Raw genomic sequence first — 19,393 nt, forward strand, 5'->3', positions numbered from 1 at the left:
AGAATGGGATTGAAACAAACAGAGTGAAATGAACAGGCGCAGACATAGACACAGAGCTAATAGAGATAAAGGAGAGACAGATAATGACAAAGTCACTGAGAGAAACAAAAGAGATAGAAAGGCATAAACAGAGACAGAAAAAGACAGATATGGCCAGAAAAAGAAAGGGAGACAGAGATAATTAGGTAGAGACACAGAGAGCAGAGAAGTGGAATGGGAGACAGAGAGGCACAGAGATGGAAAACGTAACTCAGAGAAACAAACAAAAATGGAGAGAAAAAGAGATAGAAAAATACAGAGAAACAGCGTCAGACAAAGTCAAAGACTCAGGAAAAAGGACACAGAAAGAGACAAACAAAAATAGAGAGTGGGAGAAAGAAAGGGAGAGAACAACTGAAGCTTGCCTTGAAAAGACCCTATGGATTGTCAGGTCATTCTGAACCACGAGAGGTCCTAGCCAGTTGTTCTGATTTTAACCTGCTCACCGCTGAGGGTTAAAATAGGATTTGAGCCGTGAGGTGCCATGCCTCAGACTGACTGGCACAGGCCACCATTTGGCTGTACCAGGCTTGGTCTCACCAATTTGTCAGTTGACCTAATGAGCCAGTTTGGCTACAGCGCTGCCAGGGACAAGGGAGAGCATTCGTGTTGCCAACGCTGGCTCAGTACCTTGCTGGAGGTTTCGTTACTGGGTCACTCCCCCAAAAAATGCCTCACCTGGTCAACCAGCCAAGTTATAATAAAAATTTGAAACATTTCTTTTAGGCATTCTAAATAGAGCACAACTGTTTTGACTGTTCCTGTGACCGTATTTTCTGGGTGGTATTGTTACTGGGGAGATGAATCTTCAATTACAGGGGGATCTGGGAGGGCCAGGCGAGCTCCAAGCTCTGCCCTGCTTCACAAAAGATATTTGAGTTTTCCCTGTACTTGATCCTTGCTCATCCCTCAATCAAGGTTCCTCTTAGTTCATCTACTGTGGACCGAGGAGAAGGGCTTTAAAATTCAATCACTCCCCTCCCATCCAGAGCCGTTCATCAAATACAGAATCATAGAATATGTGAAGCACAGCAAGATCCCAATGTGTTGATTGTGGTCAACAAAAAGAAACACTGATCTCATCGATTCCAAATTGCAGCCACTTGGTCTGTATCTGTGTAGTTATGGCGGCTCTTCAGATCTAACTTCAAGTTCTTTTTTAAAACACAATGAGGGTTTATACTTCTACAGCACTTTCAGGCAGTCCACTACCCTCTGGGTGAAAATATTTCTCCTCAACTCTGTTCTAACCCTTTCAATTTGGGCCTAGTTTCAGAAGCTGTTGACTTTCTGTCATTTAAACCAGGCCTGTGTGTGTTAAAATTATCTTGCATTAATTTATCTTAACACATCTCTCTCAAACCCCAAACCGCCCATCCCCTTCCCTCCCCCAACACCACCATTCTCCTCCCACCTCCTCTCTCTCTCATTCTCACACACAGGCACAGAGATACACACATACACAGACACATCAGCTCTGAACTGCAAATGTCCCTGGGTTGTTTGAATTTGGTGTTAGAATCTCTCTACAGATGGGGCAAGGGCTGGGGTTAAGGGAACACTGGGGGCAGACAGGACCCTGTGGAATTTATAGGCCCAGGGCAGACCTTTTCTATCAGGAATTGGGTCCCTTATCTTTCAACATGGCAGTGGAGTAGGATACTCCAACTGGAATTACTCTGCTCATTCCTTTCCCCTCTTGTGTTCTCTCCTGCGGTAGAACGGCTGGAGGCTCGGAGCGGAGCAGGGACGGTCAGTGGGCTGGAGGCTTGGAGCGGAGCAGGGACGGTCAGTGGGGCTGGAGGCTCGGAGCGGGGACGGTCAGTGGGCCGGAGGATCTAAGGTCTGTACCTGGGTACTTTGTACCGAAGATGACACCATATGGAGCAAAACTGTAAACTTTTCACTGTCCCCCTGTACCCCCGTGCCCCCGTACTCCTGTACTTCAGTACATGTGACAATAAAGAATATTCGATTCTTGCTAAACTCTTGAGAGTGTGGTCACAGCGAATAACCAAAAGGTGACCTGAGTTCTTGGAGGAACACCCCATGTAAAAATTTGAAACATTTCTTTTAGGCATTCTAAATAGAGCACAACTGTTTTGACTGTTCCTGTGACCGTATTTTCTGGGTGGTATTGTTACTGGGGAATGTTTTCCAGACAGAAGGACAGAAGATTCCTGACCCCTAGCCCTGGGTCAGATAGCAGTTTCCCAGACCCTTACCCTTCAGTTCGGTGAGGGTCTCTCCCAACTGATGTAAGACAAGAGCCTTCTCCTCCAGTTCCTGCATTGTAATCAGCTTCTGATTCAGGTTTGAGTCTCGTTGTAAATCATCCACCGACTTCTCCAAGTCACTGTCAACAGGAAGATAAATTAGATTCCGAGCTCCTTCACAGAAACAAGAACTGAAGTTAAAACATCAAGTGATTTGTCAGTCTCTGGCGAATGCTGTAGAAAGAACAGTCAACCTTTTGTTTCAGCCTGCCCCTGTTATCTGCCTGGTTACGATCCAAAATATTGGGCATGACATGTTGTTTTATCACTTCATCAATAACTGCTCCAGCCGTTTGTACGAGGAATTATGTTTAGAATCCAATCACTGCTATGAGGTTAAAAAGATGAATGTTATTCTTTAATGTACAGAACAGTTGCTCCCTTACCTTCTCCATTTGAACCTAACACTCCAAAATAAATTACTCTTATCCGCCCTCCACGGTAACTTATAATAAATCCCTGGGGCAAATAGGGATGGGCAGTAGACGTGAGAATCAATAAAGAAAGATCCTGATTAGTTCCTGCCTTTAGTTCTGGATGGAAGTCTGTTTTCTTCATGGAAGTACCTAGTTGAGCCAGTGAGGGGCAGTAGAGCTTCATACATGTAACTGGCCCACAGTAGGAGCATTTATGCGTTTACATTCTCTTGAACCAGGCAGTTGTTTCAAGGTGATACTTCACTGTTCATTGAGTCCTAACTGATTAAAACAAATGGTTGCCATGTGCGGGGGTAGTCATGTCGAAGGGTAACCAGGACAAAGTAAAAATCTGGGTTACCACAACCAGTTGAAAGAGCTTTTGGTGGTACAATTTGCTGCAAATAATTCTGGGCATTTTAATTCAAATCCCCCTGTAACGTGGAGAATTTGAATTCAGTTCTTAAAGATTTGTTATCAGAGCAACTGACCGTGGATTTGTTGGCATGCTGCCTTTAGTGAATGAGAATTTCCAACCTTTCCCAGTCTGGCTCACATCTAACCCCAAACTGACATCTTGTAGCAAACCGCATATCATCTTTGATTAGGGCAGGAAAAATCTGACAGCAGAGTAATATGCTACTGGACAGGGGCTGCAGAATGTTCTGATACAGAGGGACCCGGGTGACCTACAGGATTCGCAAAAAATTAGCATGCAGATCCTTCAAGGAAGGCACATGCAGTGTCAATATTGTGAGTGGGGTGTAAAGTACAGAAGGTTTTCTACAGATAGTAGGAACTGCTGATGCTGGGGAATCTGAGATAACAAGGTGTGGAGCTGGATGAACATGGCAGGCCAAGCAGCATCAGAGGAGCAGGAAGGCTGACATGTTGGGCTTGGGGTCTAGGCCCAAAACGTCAGCTTTCCTGCACATTTCTGAAGAAAGTTTTCTATAACTGCATGCAGCATTGGTGAGTCACACCCAGTTACTGTGTCTTAATTTATTCTCCTTATTCAAGGGTGTTTATGCTTGTATTGGAGGCAGTTCGGAGAAGGTTCATGAGGTTGATTACTGGGGTGAAAAGTTTATCTAATGAGGAAAAGTTGAGCCAGTTGGGCGTACACTCAGTGCAGTTTAGAGGATGAGAAGTGATCCTAATCAAACATACAAACTTCTGAGGACCTTGGCATCAGTGTACAGTTTCAGAGAAAAAGAGAAGAGAGAGTTAAGATAGGGCAGGATTTAGTTCTGTCTTGCAGGCAGTCTTTAGTATCTGAAACACCCCACAGCAGCCAGCAGTTGAGGTTGGATCATGGAATGTATTCACAGAACATATTCCTGAACTACAAAGGAATGAAGGTTTATGGAGTTTAGACAGGAAACTGAAGTTGCACCCATGCTGTTACGTCCCTGTGTTCTTGTGTTCAAAACTGCTATCGAAGAATGACATAAATGTAAGCCTTGCTAACAATGCCCATATCCCAAAAATAATTTAAAAGCGTACAAACCATCAGTTCATACCAAGAACATGAAACCACCCAAAATCTCCCATATAACAAACATTGTTAACCTTTGTATTTTTCCTTCCCCCTCCACAGTCCGCCTGGCTCCAAGGGTCTAGCATGATTTCTCACTGAAGGAAGATGCAGGTCAGAGAACACAGACAGGTGATGGACCAGTGACCTTCATATACGTAGCTCATTCACTGGGCCGTTGCATGCTCCCGGACAGGACATTCAGGACGTCAGTTTAATCTTCCACCTCCAGCAGTGCAGCATTCCTTCAGCAGTGCACTGCAAGTGTTAGCTGAGATCCTGTGCTGACTGGAATCTGCAACCTTGGGACTCTGAGCACAGAGTGATGAACACCCATCTGGCCAAAATTCATGTGGGTAAACATTTCTATTGTAAAGATTTGTTTACCTTTTATCGAGTTCAGCATGGAAAAAAATCCTTATGGCAGTAACCCCCAATGGCTTTTCAAGCCTCAAGGTGCTCAGGAGCAGAAAAATCTGGCTGCTTTTGTTCATAAGTTTCTAAAGGGTCATGACAGGTAGATCGAGCAGTTAATAAAACCCATATAGCTTCTATCACACTTATTCCACGAGCTAATATTTTACTCCCAAGATAGTTATATGGCACTGTTTTGAATGCCTTTTGGAAGTCATCATCACCACATCACTATCTCCCTGTGTTACCTCAATAAAACATCCAGCAAGTTAAATCATACGTTTAATGGGCTGCCAGAGGAAGTGGTAGCATTTCAACTTTAAAAGACATTTGGATAGGTGCATGAATAGGAAAGGTTTAGAAGGATAAGGGCTGAGCACAGGCAAGTGGGACTGTGTAGTTTAGGAAATTTGGTTGACCTGGACATGTTGGACTGAAGGGTCTGTTTCCGTGCTGTATGACTAGCCCTTTCAACAACAGAGAAAAAAAAATGTGTAGCCTTCCTCACATCAAACAAAACAAACAATACAAAATCCATTACACAGTGAGTTTGACTTAAAGCCTTCCATCTGTTGAAAGACATAAGCCATATTATTGTTTCAGAGATAGTCGGAACTGCCGATGCTGGAGAATCTGAGATAACAAGGTGTAGAGCTGGATGAACACAGCAGGCCAAGCAGCATCAGAGAAGCAGGAAAGCTGACGTTTCGGGTGAAGAAGGGTCTAGGCCCAAAATGTCAGCTTTCCTGCTCCTCTGATGCTGCTTGGCCTGCTGTGTTCATCCAGCTCTACACCTTGTTACCTTAGCCAGGTTATTGTGTTCTTTCTTCATTGATCCATTTGTGCCGGGGTTCTGAAACAGATGCACCATTGCTCTGTACCCCTCGCTGAGTTAACAACAAAGTTTGACTGGATTACATAAAACCCAAATCCGATTACAAGGAATTTGCTTTGCTTCACTTTATAACTGGATTAGTTTATGATTACTGCATTGAGTAGTTGGATGTTTTGGAGATGTGCAATGGAGTACTCGTTGTTGCTTGGTAACAGGACGCTGCTGACAGATAGCCGATCTGAGAGAGTGATAAAACAAGCAGCGGCCAGACCTGCTGTGATGGACGTATCGCTTTATATGGATTATATGTTTGGATTTGGATTTTGTAATGAAAGAGGCAGATGGATCTGGATCAGTTCGGTGAAGGCATTTTTTTGTGTTAGACCAGGTCAGGAAAGCATTCGGAATAGTGACCTAAGTTTGTCGATTCCAAGAAAGAATGTGACTACTATCAAGTGCCTGACAGAATCCCTGTAATGCTCATGGATGGAATATTTATCCCACTGAGTTTACAATAGATCAGAAAGCCATGACTTGTTCTTTTAAATTTCAGAATGGAAGGTTTATGGTCTCAATTCAGAAGAATCAGGCATTTAGTTCAAAAGGGAACTCCTGGCATAATAATTAACATGTTAACTCCAAGGTACCAGTCATTCTAAATCAAGAGTTTTAAAACGTGGAGCTTCTAAGCCAGGAGGCTTGGATAGAAATCTTAAGGTTGTTAGAATTGAAAAAGATAGGTGATCAGAATTGTGCAAGGTTCATGACAATGGATTTGGAAAAGAACGGTAAAATATCTCTGCTGGCCAGGGGTAAGAATCTCAGGGGAGTCAATTTAGTAGAAACTTGAGAATTGAGATGAGTGAAATTTGTCTGGTATTAAGCATTTGTACAAGGATAGTGTTGGAGAACAGGCCAAAGCTTTGGTTTGCTGTTTATATTAAGGTCTTTTTAAACATTATACATATAGATCTTTGTTAGTTTTGTTTTTGAGAAGGAACCTGATATTCTATTGTTAAAGAATATCTGCAGTCTTGTCCAAGTAAGTTTCAGTGACTAACAACTAAGATAACCAATTGCAAAAATAAACATGATCTATCAAGCTGGGTTCTCCTCTGGGATTGGCTTTGTCCATATTTGCATCAAGTGAATCATCATGTTTGGGAATTCATTAGTGATTAATATTCAGTAAATTTATGAGGCATCTCAGTCTCTTTTTAAAAACTGAGTATATGAAGATCCTGAATATAAAAGTGTTGGGCAAAGTTTATTGCATGGATTGGAATTTCAGAATGGTTTTGAATGTTGCTCAGATTATTCCTGCAAGTAGTAATCATAATGGTGGATTGAGGTGAAGCTGAGAGAGCTAGTAGATACCTTAAATGTAGAAATAAAAGCAGGATCCCATAAGGACAAGATACTTCAAGTAACTACCCAGGATTTAGAATTAACAGGAAAACCTGAAGTCATTGATAGAATTAGTAAGATTCAAATGAAAGTGAAAATAAAACTTGAATTAGAGACAGAAAGAGAAATTAAAGGTTGGAATTGGAAAGGAAGAAAAAAGAAATGGTAAAAGAGGAGAAAGAATGAAAAACTGAAATGGAATTAGAAAGCTATAGTCGAAGAGTGAGGAGAAAAAGAAGAAAACAAAATTAGAAAGCGAGAAGGAGAAAAAGATGAATAGAAAGATGAAATTTTAAACCTTGAATTCCAAAGAGATCACAATCAGACAGACTTGGAGAGAGACAAAGAAGCTTTGAACAATGAAAGAAAGATTATGATTCCAATTAAGGATCAATTTAACTAAAGATATACATTTAGTGCCTACATTTATAAAGGATGCAGTGGAAAGACATTCCATTTCATTTGCAAAAGTGGCTCGGCAAATGAAGTTGCTAAAAGTCATATGGTAACACACAGTGTGGAGCCGGAGGAACACAACAGGCCAGGCAGCATCAGAGGAACAGGAAAGCTGATGTTTCGGGTCGGGACCCTTCTTCAGCAATTTCTAGCTATCTCTAAAAGTCACATGGTCCTGCAGCTTTGAAAGTGTTTGGACAGACACAGCTATGAATGTGTACATCAGTTAGTCAGAAGGGTAATCTGTACACTATGAAACTGTTAAAATGTAATACATGAAGCTTATAAGCTTATTTATGAAGCTTATCAATTAAAGGCTTGGACTTTGAGAAAGAAATCTAATCAGACATTTGCAGAACTTTTAGGAGACAAAAAAGTAGTATTGGATTTGTGGTTTCAAATGCCAGATCTAACCAAACAGGAAGAAAGTCAATGATGTGCTTCATGTGGTGAGTGTTCCAGACAGGATAAAAAGAAATCACCAGTGTGACTTGTTAAAATGTTAAAGAGAGATTATGACAAGGAGGATTGTCAGAAGAAAACAGCATTTGCAGTAGTGAAAGTAACAGCAAGTGAAATGAAAATATCACAGCAATTGCAGATGCTTAAAGGTTGGTTGAAAAATTACAGTATCTTCCAGAAAACTAACAAAATTATTTACATAAGATTTTTTTACAGTCAGAAAACAACTTGTGCATAGAAGCCAAGAAAACCTTATTGACTGCAAATGATGTTAATGTCAGGATGCATTGCCAACAGAACAATATCCTTTTAGACATAACCGGCTATGTCAAAGGTGCTGCACAAATGCAAGTTGTTGTTGTTTCAAACCGGGATTCATCACACCAGGAATTCTCACAAGAGTTTCATTCGAATTATCTCCTTCTGTTTGCATTAGGAATTCTTCTAATTTCATGTTCAAAATGTAAGACCAAAGACTCGAGAGACACAGGATATCCATTGTGTGTTTAGTTAGCCGCCTTTCAGACTATTCATTTACTACCATGATTAGTGAATGGCATTGATTGTCTATAAGCCAGAGAGTGCAATGCTTCTCTTCTGCTCCTCTTTAGTTCCAAGTATTTATTGATCTTAGTTGATGTTATTCATGGACAAGTCAGAACAAAATCTGGCTTGATAGATCATATGGTCTTTTTTATTTGTTTAGTTGGTTAACACAGTGGTCAATCACTGAAACATACTCACGTGAAGCTGCAGCTTTTCCTTGATAACATTATGGACATTAATTACACAGAAGAAAATGACAAAACTAAGCTATATAACTGTTAAATTATCCTAAAATACACAACAAAACAAACTTATGACCTGTTTCTCAACACTATCCATTACAGAGACTCAAGTCCAGAGTAAATTGCACTGCAATCTCAGCTCTAAGTTATTATTTAACTGACTGCTTACAGTTTCTGTGCCATGGACTATGGAGGAAATGAATTCTTTCTGCTGATACGTGTTTGTTTGCAAGTCTGTGATCTTATAAGCTTCTCAGTTCTAATAAGGTACAGTTTTCTGACTAAATCCTTTGGTTGGGATGACTAGTTCCTTGAAACTGCGCTAAACTCCTGGGGGAGAAACGAAACATGCTTCTGAAGTCAACTTTGAGGATTTCTGACACGAATTTGAAGACAAAAAACTTGCTCAATCTCAGATTCTGCTATTGGCCTGACAATGACACCCTACCCTAAACCCAAAAGTATAACCATTCTTCCACGAAAACCACAAGGATCTGCAGTCCCTTGTTTTTTTGACAAATACTGAATTTAGGACAGTGTTTCAGAAGGACTCTCCAAACTTGTTTTTACATTTAAAATTTTTTTACAAAGTAACCCACACGCATTGGCCTCTGTTTTGAAATGAAAAATCCAGAATTGATATGCGTATACTTAAATGTTAAACCTTTCATCGCACTGTTCTGACTGCACTACAATTTAAACTGTGTCTTTGTCAGCTTCCGCACCATTAATTCTAAACCAGAACCTCAAAATTGATTAAAATCCTCAGCCTTCCATTTACGCTCAACCTCAAAAGAACACATCAGAAATTCGGGTCAAGCTGTCAGGTGAAATCTACCATCCCTTACTCTAAATGTCTGACCTAAATATGACTCCAAACTAATTGATTTTTAACCAGAAAGTCTATTACCATGTAGCTTGCAAAGTTGACGAAGGTAGCTCACCCTCAGGTTCTCAAGGCTAATTACAGAAGGACATTAATGCTGGCTTTCCCTCTGAGAAAAATCTTAGCTGATCTCTGAAATGGCCAAGGAAACCCTTCCATTTTGGTTAAGGAGGCAGTTAGGAATTGGGTACCAAATGCTGGCTCAGCTAGCAATACTCATACCTTGTGAAAGTATCAAGGTACGGGTTGTCTATTTAGAAAGACAAGTCAGTGAGACCTGCAGGATCATCCTTCCATTTGGATGACAAATTCTGAGAGATTAGCAAACCAAATGGGTTTTAATGACAATCCAGTTGTGTTAATGTCATTGAAGTGTCACTGAGCTCAATGCTTCACCCTTTCAACTTATAGTTCGTACAAACTGCTGTTAGCCCACACAGATATTTGGCTTTGCAATAACTTTCAACTTACTTCAGCTGCTGTACAATCATCTCTTCATCATTCAGATACTTCTGTCTCTCCTCCTCTACCAGAGCACGCTGGCGATGGAGAGGGTCCTCCTGCTTCCTCAGAGTTTCTGTCACCCTGATACTTATCTCTGACTCCAGACGTTTCATCATGTTCTTCATGGTGTCTTGGCTTTGGACCTGTCAGAGGAGGTAATGCACAATATATCAAAACCAGAAATGCAAGGGTCCATCAGCAACAATGAAACTGACAGTATCTTCTTTAGAAATGAGAAGGCTGGGGCAAGGGACATAAATCCAATCAGCACCCCTGTGTTAATGGGAACACCGGTAACATTCAGAGAGTAGGTGGGGGTGTCGTTGGCCTCAGAAGGAGCTGGAAGATAGAGTTTATTTACTGCTCTATCCACAAAGGAAGGTGTCCCAGTTTCTTGAATAAAACTAAAATACTGCGGATGCTGGAAATCTGAAACAAATGTTGGAGAAACTCAGCAGGTTTGGCAGCACCTGTGGAGAGAGAAACAAGAGTTAATGTTTCCAGTCCAGTATGACTTTTTCAGAACTGTGCAGCCACATTGATAGGCCAGTGATTCCACGTTCCCGGCAGGTATACCAGCTCTCCCTGCCTGTCTGGCTATAATGAAGCCAAGGTAGAGGGATTACCCATTCCTCCACACTCCAAACCTCTGCTCACACTGTTGGCCTGGCTTCTAACTCCGCTTTTATTTAAAGTTTGAAACAGTTGGGTGAGAGACAGAGAGTGTTGGTGGAGGGTTGTTTTTCGGACTGGAGGTCTGTAACCAGTGCTATTCCACAGAGATCGGTATTAGGTCCGCTGTTGTTTGTCAATTATTCAAACAATTTGGATGAGACTTTCGGAGGCTTGGCTAGTAAGTTTGCAAATGACACCAAAATTGTCAGTATAGTGGACAGCAAAGAAAGTTACCTAAGATTACAAACGGATCATGATCAGTTGGGCCAATGGGCTAGGAGTGGCAGATGGAGTTTAATTTGGTTAAATAAAAGGTATTGTATTTTGGTAAAATAAACAAAGGCAGGGCTTATACAACTGATGGCAGGGCCCTGGCTAATGTTGTCGAACAGAGACACCTCGGGGTTCAGGTACCTAGTTCTTTGTAAGTTGTGTCACAGGCAGACAGGCTGGTTAAGAAGGCATTTAGCCCACTTGCCTTCATTGCTCAGACCATTGAGTACACAGTTGGGACATTGTGTGGCGATTGTACAGGACATTGAGGCTGTTTGTGGAGTACTGTGTACAATTCTGGTCACCCTGCTGCAGGAAGGATATTGTTATATTGGACAGGCTTCAGGAAAGATTTACACGGACTAGTTGTTGCTAGTAATGGAGCGTCTGAGTTATAAGGAGAGGTAGAATAGGCTGGAACTTTCTCTCCTGGAGTTTAGGAGGCTGAGAGGTGACCTTAAAGAGGTTTATAAAATCACAAGGGGCATAAATAGGGTGAATAGCAAAGGTCTTTTCCCTGGGGTGGAGAAGTTCAAAGCTAGAGGACATAGCTTTAAGGCAAGAGGAAGAAGGTTTTATGGGGACCTGAGGAGCAACTTTTTCACACAAATGGTGCTTCATGTGTGGAATGGACAGCCTGAGGATGTGGTAGAAGCATGTACAGTTACAACATCTAAAAGACATTTGGACAGGCAGGTACATGAATAGGAAAGTTTTGGAGGGATATGGGCCGAATGCAGGCAAATGGTATTAGTTCAGTTTGGGAAAACTTGCCAGCATGGAAGTGTTGGACTGAAGGGCCTGTTTCGGTGCTGTGTGGCTCAAAGCCCCTACTTTGGCTCCACGTTGCAGCCCCCTTCACTGCTTACAACTCCACCCCACAAAGCAGAAGGATGCGGATTGACCCCCTCACACTGAGACCTTGCCTGCCCCCTTTAATTGGGCAAGGTGCCTGCCAATTCAGACAGTACCACCATGGAAGTACCAAATGATTACTGTTTCACCCATGAGCACATTCAGGATCTGGAAACAACCCCAATTCCCATTTCCCATCCCAAGGCAGCAACATTCCAGATTTTTGTGCCACCATCCCAAGAATTTGAATAATTCCCCACCCATTCCATCATGAAAATTCGGCAAAAAGATCTCCTGGATGGTTTCAACCTATTATTGCATTGTTTCAGTGTTAATGTTGGCTTGGCACACAGGTTAATGTCCAGCAGCCGAGATTGATGTTTCTATAAGTCAACACCAAGCCTGTAAAATGATATTTCCTTTAACAGAGCAAGAAACTTTGTATTTTTCAGACTCAGACATTCAAATGCTCAGATAAAATCTATAGTCATGGTGCAGTGAGTAACTCATCTCTCGTCTCTACAAGGCATAAGTCAGGTGTGTGGTGGAAAAGTGTCCATTTTTCCTGGATGCTCCAGCAACAGTCAAGAAGCTTGACACCAGGATAAAGTAACCTGCTTGATTGGCACCACCTTGAAGTTAAACTGCCTCCTCAACCTTTGCACTGTGTTGACAGTGTGTACTATCGACAAGATGCCTTGCAGCAACTCACCAACACTCCTTAGACAACAATTTGCAAAGCCAAACCTCTGCCACTGTGGAGAAGGGCAGCAGATGCCTGATACACATATACCAACACCTACAAGTTTCCTGAGAAGTTACTCACCATCCCGACTTGGGAATATATTAGCGCTCCTTCAGCATCACTGCATCAATATCTTGGAACAGCATTGTGAGTCTACGTATAGCAAGTGATCTGCAGTGGCTCAAGAAGGCAGCTCACCACCACCTTCCTGGGTAATTAGAGATGGGCAATAAACTAGTCAGCGATGCCTACATCCTACTAATGAATAAAAATAAAAACCAAACACTAGCAACCAGTGGGCTCAGATAATTTCACAGACAGTAGATCTCTTTGGCTTCCCTCTCAGGCTTCAGCAATCAATCCTGACCACGAAGTGAGCAGAGGAATAGGCAACAGATAGTAGGAACTGCTGATGCTGGAGAACCTGAGATAACACGGTGTGAAGCTGGATGAACACAGCAGGCCGAGCAGCAGCAGAGGAGCAGGAAAGTTTGACGTTTTGGGTCGGGACCCTTCCTCAGAAAAAAGGAATAGGAGAATTCTCTTTGATCCTGAGACGGGAATAATTGTTTCAAATGGCTCAGAACCAACATCGGAGGGCAATTTCAGAATTACATTCATATCAAAGGAGAAGTGAGGGTGGTTTAAAACTCTATTCCAAACTCAGAGTTTTCTGCTGTGAAATTGACTTCATGTTAAACTGAGGCTCATTCTGCCTGCTGGACAGGTACAGAGCCCCATGACACTATTTCACTAAAGATCAAGGGAGTTATGTGAGAGCAAGGGAGAGACACTCGGCCCTTCAAGCCTGTTCTTCCACCCATTAAGATCATGGCTGATCTGGTTTTTAACCTCAAGCCTACATCCCTGCATATCCCTGATAATCTTTCATCCCCCTGGTTATCAAGAATCTATTTAATGCTGCCTTAAAAAAAATTAAAAGATTCTGATCCACTGCATTTAGAGGAAGGGAATTCCAAATACTCTTAACACTCAGAGAGAATAAAATGTTTCCTCATTTCTGACGTTAATGAGTAACCCCTAATGTTTAAACGGTGACCCCTAATTCTCCCACATCCTCTCCACATCCATCTGGTCAGATGCCTTCAGGATCTCATGTTTCGAGTAAACTACCTCTTCTAAACACCAAGGATACAGGCTTAACCTGCCCAGCCTTTCCTCATAATGCAATCTGCTCATTCCAGGGATTAATCTAGGTGTCAGTCTCGTTAAACTGGCATATTTATTCCTTGATCAACATCCCAAAAGGAGCTGCTAATCTCACTATTATCACTCTGCTGTTTATAGGAGTTAGCTGTGCATTTGCTAACCTTTGCACTCCTCACATTACAGAAGCGACAACACTTCAGAAGTATTGCCTTGGCTGTGAACCACTTTGAGATGTCCGCAGATTGTGAAAAGCTGTTTATAAAAGCAAGTCTTTTGTATTATTGTTTGTGAGGAAGACACTCGGATACCTGGAGTTTACGGAGCTGCTGGAGTTGGTTGCGCAGATCGCCGGCGTTTTGCTGGAGGTCATGGAGATGGAGCTGCATCTGGAGCCTGGTAATGGCAGTGGGGTGGCTGATAGATGTCGGTGCTGCTGCTGAGCTGGTCACAGTGCTGCGCACAGAGGGGCTAAGAGCTGACAGGAAGAGAAACAAAGAAAGACGTGTACAGTGAGGCGGAACTCTCAATCACAGTCAGCTTTCGCAGAAGCCCCAAAAGAGGGCAGCGAACAGAGGACATTGCCAGGAGAAGGCTGCAAGGGAAATTTGAGCCACTCACTGGGTGTGAAATGTTGGGTGTTCCAATCGGCAAATCATCTCTAGCCATTGGCTTGGCTTTCATCACTAAAGCTTAACATTGTGGAAACATCATGTGCATATTTTGCTGTCATCTGGGTCAATGACAATGGTGGGCAAGGGCAACAGAGATAGGGATTCCAGCAGGATAGCTAACACCCATCGCAACTCCCGAGGTCAGAGCTGTACACTGCTGACGTCATTTTGCTTAGAACTGAATGCAACTTAAAATATTAGATGTGTGAATGTTTAATTACCAGGCAGCGATTTACAACCATGTTTGTGTAAAGCTTGGGGAGGTGTTGACATTACGTGTGGATGGTATGGGTTTGCAAACACTCATATATTCTGGGCAAATACCTGGCCTTACAGCTCAATCATTTGTTTTACCCAAATTTGTTCTAATTCATTCTTGCGATGTAGATGTTGCTGACAAAGTTGACATTTACTGGTTGTCCTTTAGGTGCCTGGAGAAGGTGGCGGTGAGCTCCCTTCCAACCTCAGCACATGTGGTTCAGATTCTGAGAGAACAGAATGGCTTTCTTGGGCAATTCAGAAATCACCCAAATTGTTATAAGTGGGGTCACATGAAGGTCAGACCAGGAAAGCCGAGTGGGTTTCCCATCATCAGGAATGTGAATTAACTAGTTGGGTTTTATTTCCTGATATTGACACAAGCTGTTGCCATGAGATTATTCGCCTGGGTATCTGGATTGTATCAATGACCCAGCCCACCCTGCTGCAGGCCTCTAGCACCAAGAATATAACTTTTACCAGTTTTTAAGTTAAGAGATAATTCAGGGAAGTCAGGAGTTAGCGTGCTCGCTGTGTATCAATCGCTCATGGGTCGATTTAGCTGATTGCAGCCTGTGTGTTCATTTGGTCCATCCTTCCTCCTGACCCCAGTTACAAAAGTGGACTTCCACTGAATTGGGCCATACTTTTGGGAAAGCAACTGCAGTGGGTTTGTCACTGCCCCTGAAGGGTGGCTAACTGAGAGACTCTTCCACTTTCACCATCTGCCAGAATGTATATTGGAAGGATTCATAGGTGGGTAATTGACCTCTGATACAAACTATGAACAAATATATCACTGGTTCTCTTTGAGCTTTGAATCCCAGAAGCTCCAGAGATATGTAGCAACATCCCTGAACAGGTTGATTAGGAAAATATCTGCAAGCTACAAAGTGGAGAACTTGAAGCCAGAGGTCCTGGCTCGGAAGGAGAGATGCAATTCACTGTGTCACACAGCCTATGCCTGAGTCCACCAGGGTCGGGGAAAAAAATAGCTGAATAAAACTAACCACGGTTCCTGGCAATGTCCATGGTGCAAAGTGCAGATAGCTTCCTCAGCTATGAAATACCTTTAGGTGAAATATTTTGCCCTTACTCAGCGTCCAGTTCACATGAAGATTGACATTGTGACTTCCCAGGCATGCTCTTCACTAAAGGCTGTGCCTGGGCTTCAACACAAACATCAAAGCTGACATTCGAACTTGTGCAGGGGGGAGCTGCACTGTTACAGGTGCTATCTTTCAAGTGAGACGTTTAACTAAACATCTATCTGAATGGGTGGATGCAAAATATCCCACAGAATTTGGAAAAGAGAGGAACGTGATGAATCTGGCGTTTTGTGAACAATCTTTGTGCTGCAAGTCCGCTTTCTGTGAAAATGGCTTCAGAGGAGGGAGAACACTGGGACAAAGAGCCAAATAACAACATAGTCTAACTCATTTCACTATGTGGGTAACTAGATTCATTACCTAATTCCGGAGATACTGGCAACATGTAAAGTTTTCAAGAAGATTTGTAGCTCTGGTTGTGGGTGAGATTGTAGACATGCTCACCGAGCTGGAGGGTTTGTTTGGAAATGTATGGTCACCCTGCTAGGTAACATCGTTGGTGCACCTCTGGTGAAGCGTTGATGTTTTGTCTCTCTTGTAATTTATATGTCTCCGTTTGCTGGGGTAGTTGGCATTAGTTCCAGTTCTGTTTTTCAATAGTTTATATATTGGGACCAGTTCAATGTGTTTGTTAATGGAGTTCTGTTTGGAATACCAGGCCTCCAGGAATTCCCGAGCGTGTCTCTGTTTGGCTCTGCTATTATGGATGTGTTGTCCCAGTTGAATTCATGTCCTTCTTTGTCCGTGTGTATTGAGACCAATGAGAATTGGTCGTATCTCTTGGTGACTAGTTGGTGCTCGTGTATCCTTATTGTTAACACTGCAGCAACCCAGAACTGCACAAAGCAGAACAAGAGCGCTTATGTGGAGTTTTTAAAAGGAATGCATACCCAAAACGCATAATCTGCTGTTATCTTTGTGACAGATCACAAGAAGATATAGCCCGGCCAGACACACGAGTCACCCTGATAACAAGGTGTGGAGCTGGATGAACACAGCAGGCCAAGCAGCATCTTAGGAGCAGGAAAGCTGACGTTTCGTGCCTAGACCCTTCCTGAAACGTCAGCTTTTGGGGTCCTGAGATGCTGCTTGGCCTGCTGTGTTCATCCAGCTCCACACTTTGTTATCTCGGATTCTTCAGCATCTGCAGTTCCCATTATCTCTGACATGAGTCACCCTGCCGTACATCAGGGACATATCAGAGATGACCACAAGACTACTCAGACCCCTAGGTATCAGGGTAGCCCACAAACCAACAACTACCCTGCAACAGCTATTGACGAACGTAAAGGATCCAGTACCCACAACCAATAAAACTAATGTAATACACAAAATACCATGTCAGGACTGTGCAAAACATTATTCAACACTAGAAAATGACAATGTTGTCGAGGAGAATACTGAGATACAGGCTACTAGACTAGGTGGGATGGAGGTTCACAAGGAAGAGGTATTAGAAATCCTTCAGAGGGTGAAGATAGATAAGTCCCCTGGGCCGGATGGGATTTATCCTCGGATCCTCTGGGAAGCCAGGGAGGAGATTGCCAAGCCTTTGGCATTGATCTTTAACTCGTCATTGTCTACAGGAACAGTGCCAGATGACTGGAGGATAGCAAATGTGGTTCCCCTGTTCAAGAAGGGAGTAGAGACAACCCTCGTAATTATAGACCAGTGAGCTTTACCTCAGTTGTTGGTAAAGTGTTGGAAAAGGTTATAAGGGACAGGGTTTATAATCATCTAGAAAAGAATAAATTGATTAGGGATAGTCAGCATGGTTTTGTGAAGGGAAGGTCGTGCCTCACAAACCTTAAGTTCTTTGAGAAGGTGACCAAACAGGTAGATGAGAGTAAACCAGTTGATGTGGTGTATATGGATTTCAGCAAGGCGTTCGATAAGGTTCCCCACAGTAGGCTATTGTACAAAATGCGGAGGAATGCGATTGTGGGAGATATAGCAGTTTGGATCGGAAATTGGCTTGCTGAAAGAAGACAGAGGGTGGTAATTGATGGGAAATGTTCATCCTGGAGACCAGTTACTAGTGGTGTACCGCAAGGGTCGGTGTTGGGTCCACTGCTGTTTGTCATTTTTATAAATGACCTGGATGAGGGCGTAGAAGGATGGGTTAGTAAATTTGCAGATGACACTAAGGTCGGTGGAGTTGTGGATAGTGACGAAGGATGTTGTAGGTTGCAGAGAGACATAGATAAACTGCAGAGCTGGGCTGAGAGGTGGCAAATGGAGGTTAATGCAGACAAGTGTGAGGTGATGCACTTTGGTAGGAGTAAATGGAAGGCAAAGTACTGGGCTAACGGTAAGATTCTTAGTAGTGTAGATGAGCAGAGAGATCTCGGTGTCCATGTACATAAATTCTTGAAAGTTGCCACCCAGGTTGACAGGGCTGTTAAGAAGGCATACAGTGTTTTAGCTTTTATTAATAGAGGGATCGAGTTCCGGAACGAAGAGGTTATGGTGAAGCTGTACAAAACTCTGGTGCGGCCGCACTCGGAGTATTGTGTACCGTTCTGGTCACTGCATTGTAAGAAGGATGTGGAAGCTTTGGAAAGGGTGCAGAGGAGATTTACTAGGATGTCGCCTGGTATGGAGGGAAGGTCTTACGAGGAAAGGCTGAGGGACTTGAGGCTGTTTCCATTAGAGATAAGAAGGTTGAGAGGTGACTTAATTGAAACATATAAAATAATCAGACGGTTAGATAGGGTGGATAGGGAGAGCCTTTTTCCTAGGATGGTGACGGCGAGCATGAGGGGGGCACAGCTTTAAATTGAGGGGTGAAAGATATAGGACAGATGCCAGAGGTGGTTTCTTTACTCACAGAGTAGTAAGGGAATGGAACGCTTTGCCTGCAACGGTAGTAGATTCGCCAACTTTAGGTACATTTAAGTCATCATTGGATAAGCATATGGACGTACATGGAATAGTGTAGGCTAGATGGGCTTGAGATCGGTATGACAGGTCGGCACAACATTGAGGGCCGAAGGGCCTGTACTGTGTTCTAATGTTCTATGTTCTATGTTCTATTACATAGGCCAAACTGGAAGAAAACTGACAATAAGGATACGTGAACACCAACTAACCACCAAGAGACACGACCAATTCTCACTAGTCTCAATACACACGGACAAAGAAGGGCACGAATTTGACTGGGACAACACATCCATAAATGCATGAGCCAGACAGAGACATGCCAGGGAATTCCTGGGGGCCTGGCATTCCAACTGGAACTCAATCAACAGACACATTGAACCGCGCCTGATATACAAACCACTATAAAACAGGAGGGGAAGTAATATCAACCATCCCAGCAAGCTGAGCACATAAATAACAGGCAGGACGGAGCAACAATGCTTCACTGGAGGTACATTGACGATGTTACCCGGCAGGGCGACGAAATATCTGCAATCAAACACACCGGCTCGGTGACCGAGTCTACAACTTCACATTGGCAACATCTTCCCCCAGTCCTTATTAGAGTGTGAGGGTGCTGTCTTCAACTGGAAAACCAGGGGGATTGGGCAGGACAGAATAGCCTGGGGAGATGGGATTGGAAAAAAAGCATGGACATAGGAGGCGGTCAGAGAGCCTTGGCCACCTAGGAGGCA

At 43.0% G+C, this 19,393-nt stretch overlaps 1 protein-coding gene across 6 annotated transcripts in view; it reads right to left on the bottom strand.

Moving 5' to 3' along the window:
• Positions 1–19,393, bottom strand: part of srcin1a (SRC kinase signaling inhibitor 1a) — a 498,739-nt gene that overhangs the window by 32,350 nt on the left and 446,996 nt on the right. For all 6 annotated transcript variants that reach the window (XM_059638686.1, XM_048560697.2, XM_048560696.2 and 3 more), the window contains 3 exons: positions 14,047–14,213; positions 9,988–10,163; positions 2,265–2,395 (listed from right to left, as the gene is read on the bottom strand). In XM_059638686.1, the coding sequence (XP_059494669.1) occupies positions 2,265–2,395; positions 9,988–10,163; positions 14,047–14,213 (474 nt within the window). The remainder of the gene's footprint in view (positions 1–2,264; positions 2,396–9,987; positions 10,164–14,046; positions 14,214–19,393) is intronic.

The sequence above is a fragment of the Stegostoma tigrinum genome, chromosome 31 (assembly GCF_030684315.1).
Source record: "Stegostoma tigrinum isolate sSteTig4 chromosome 31, sSteTig4.hap1, whole genome shotgun sequence".
NCBI classification, from domain to species: Eukaryota; Metazoa; Chordata; class Chondrichthyes; order Orectolobiformes; family Stegostomatidae; genus Stegostoma; species Stegostoma tigrinum.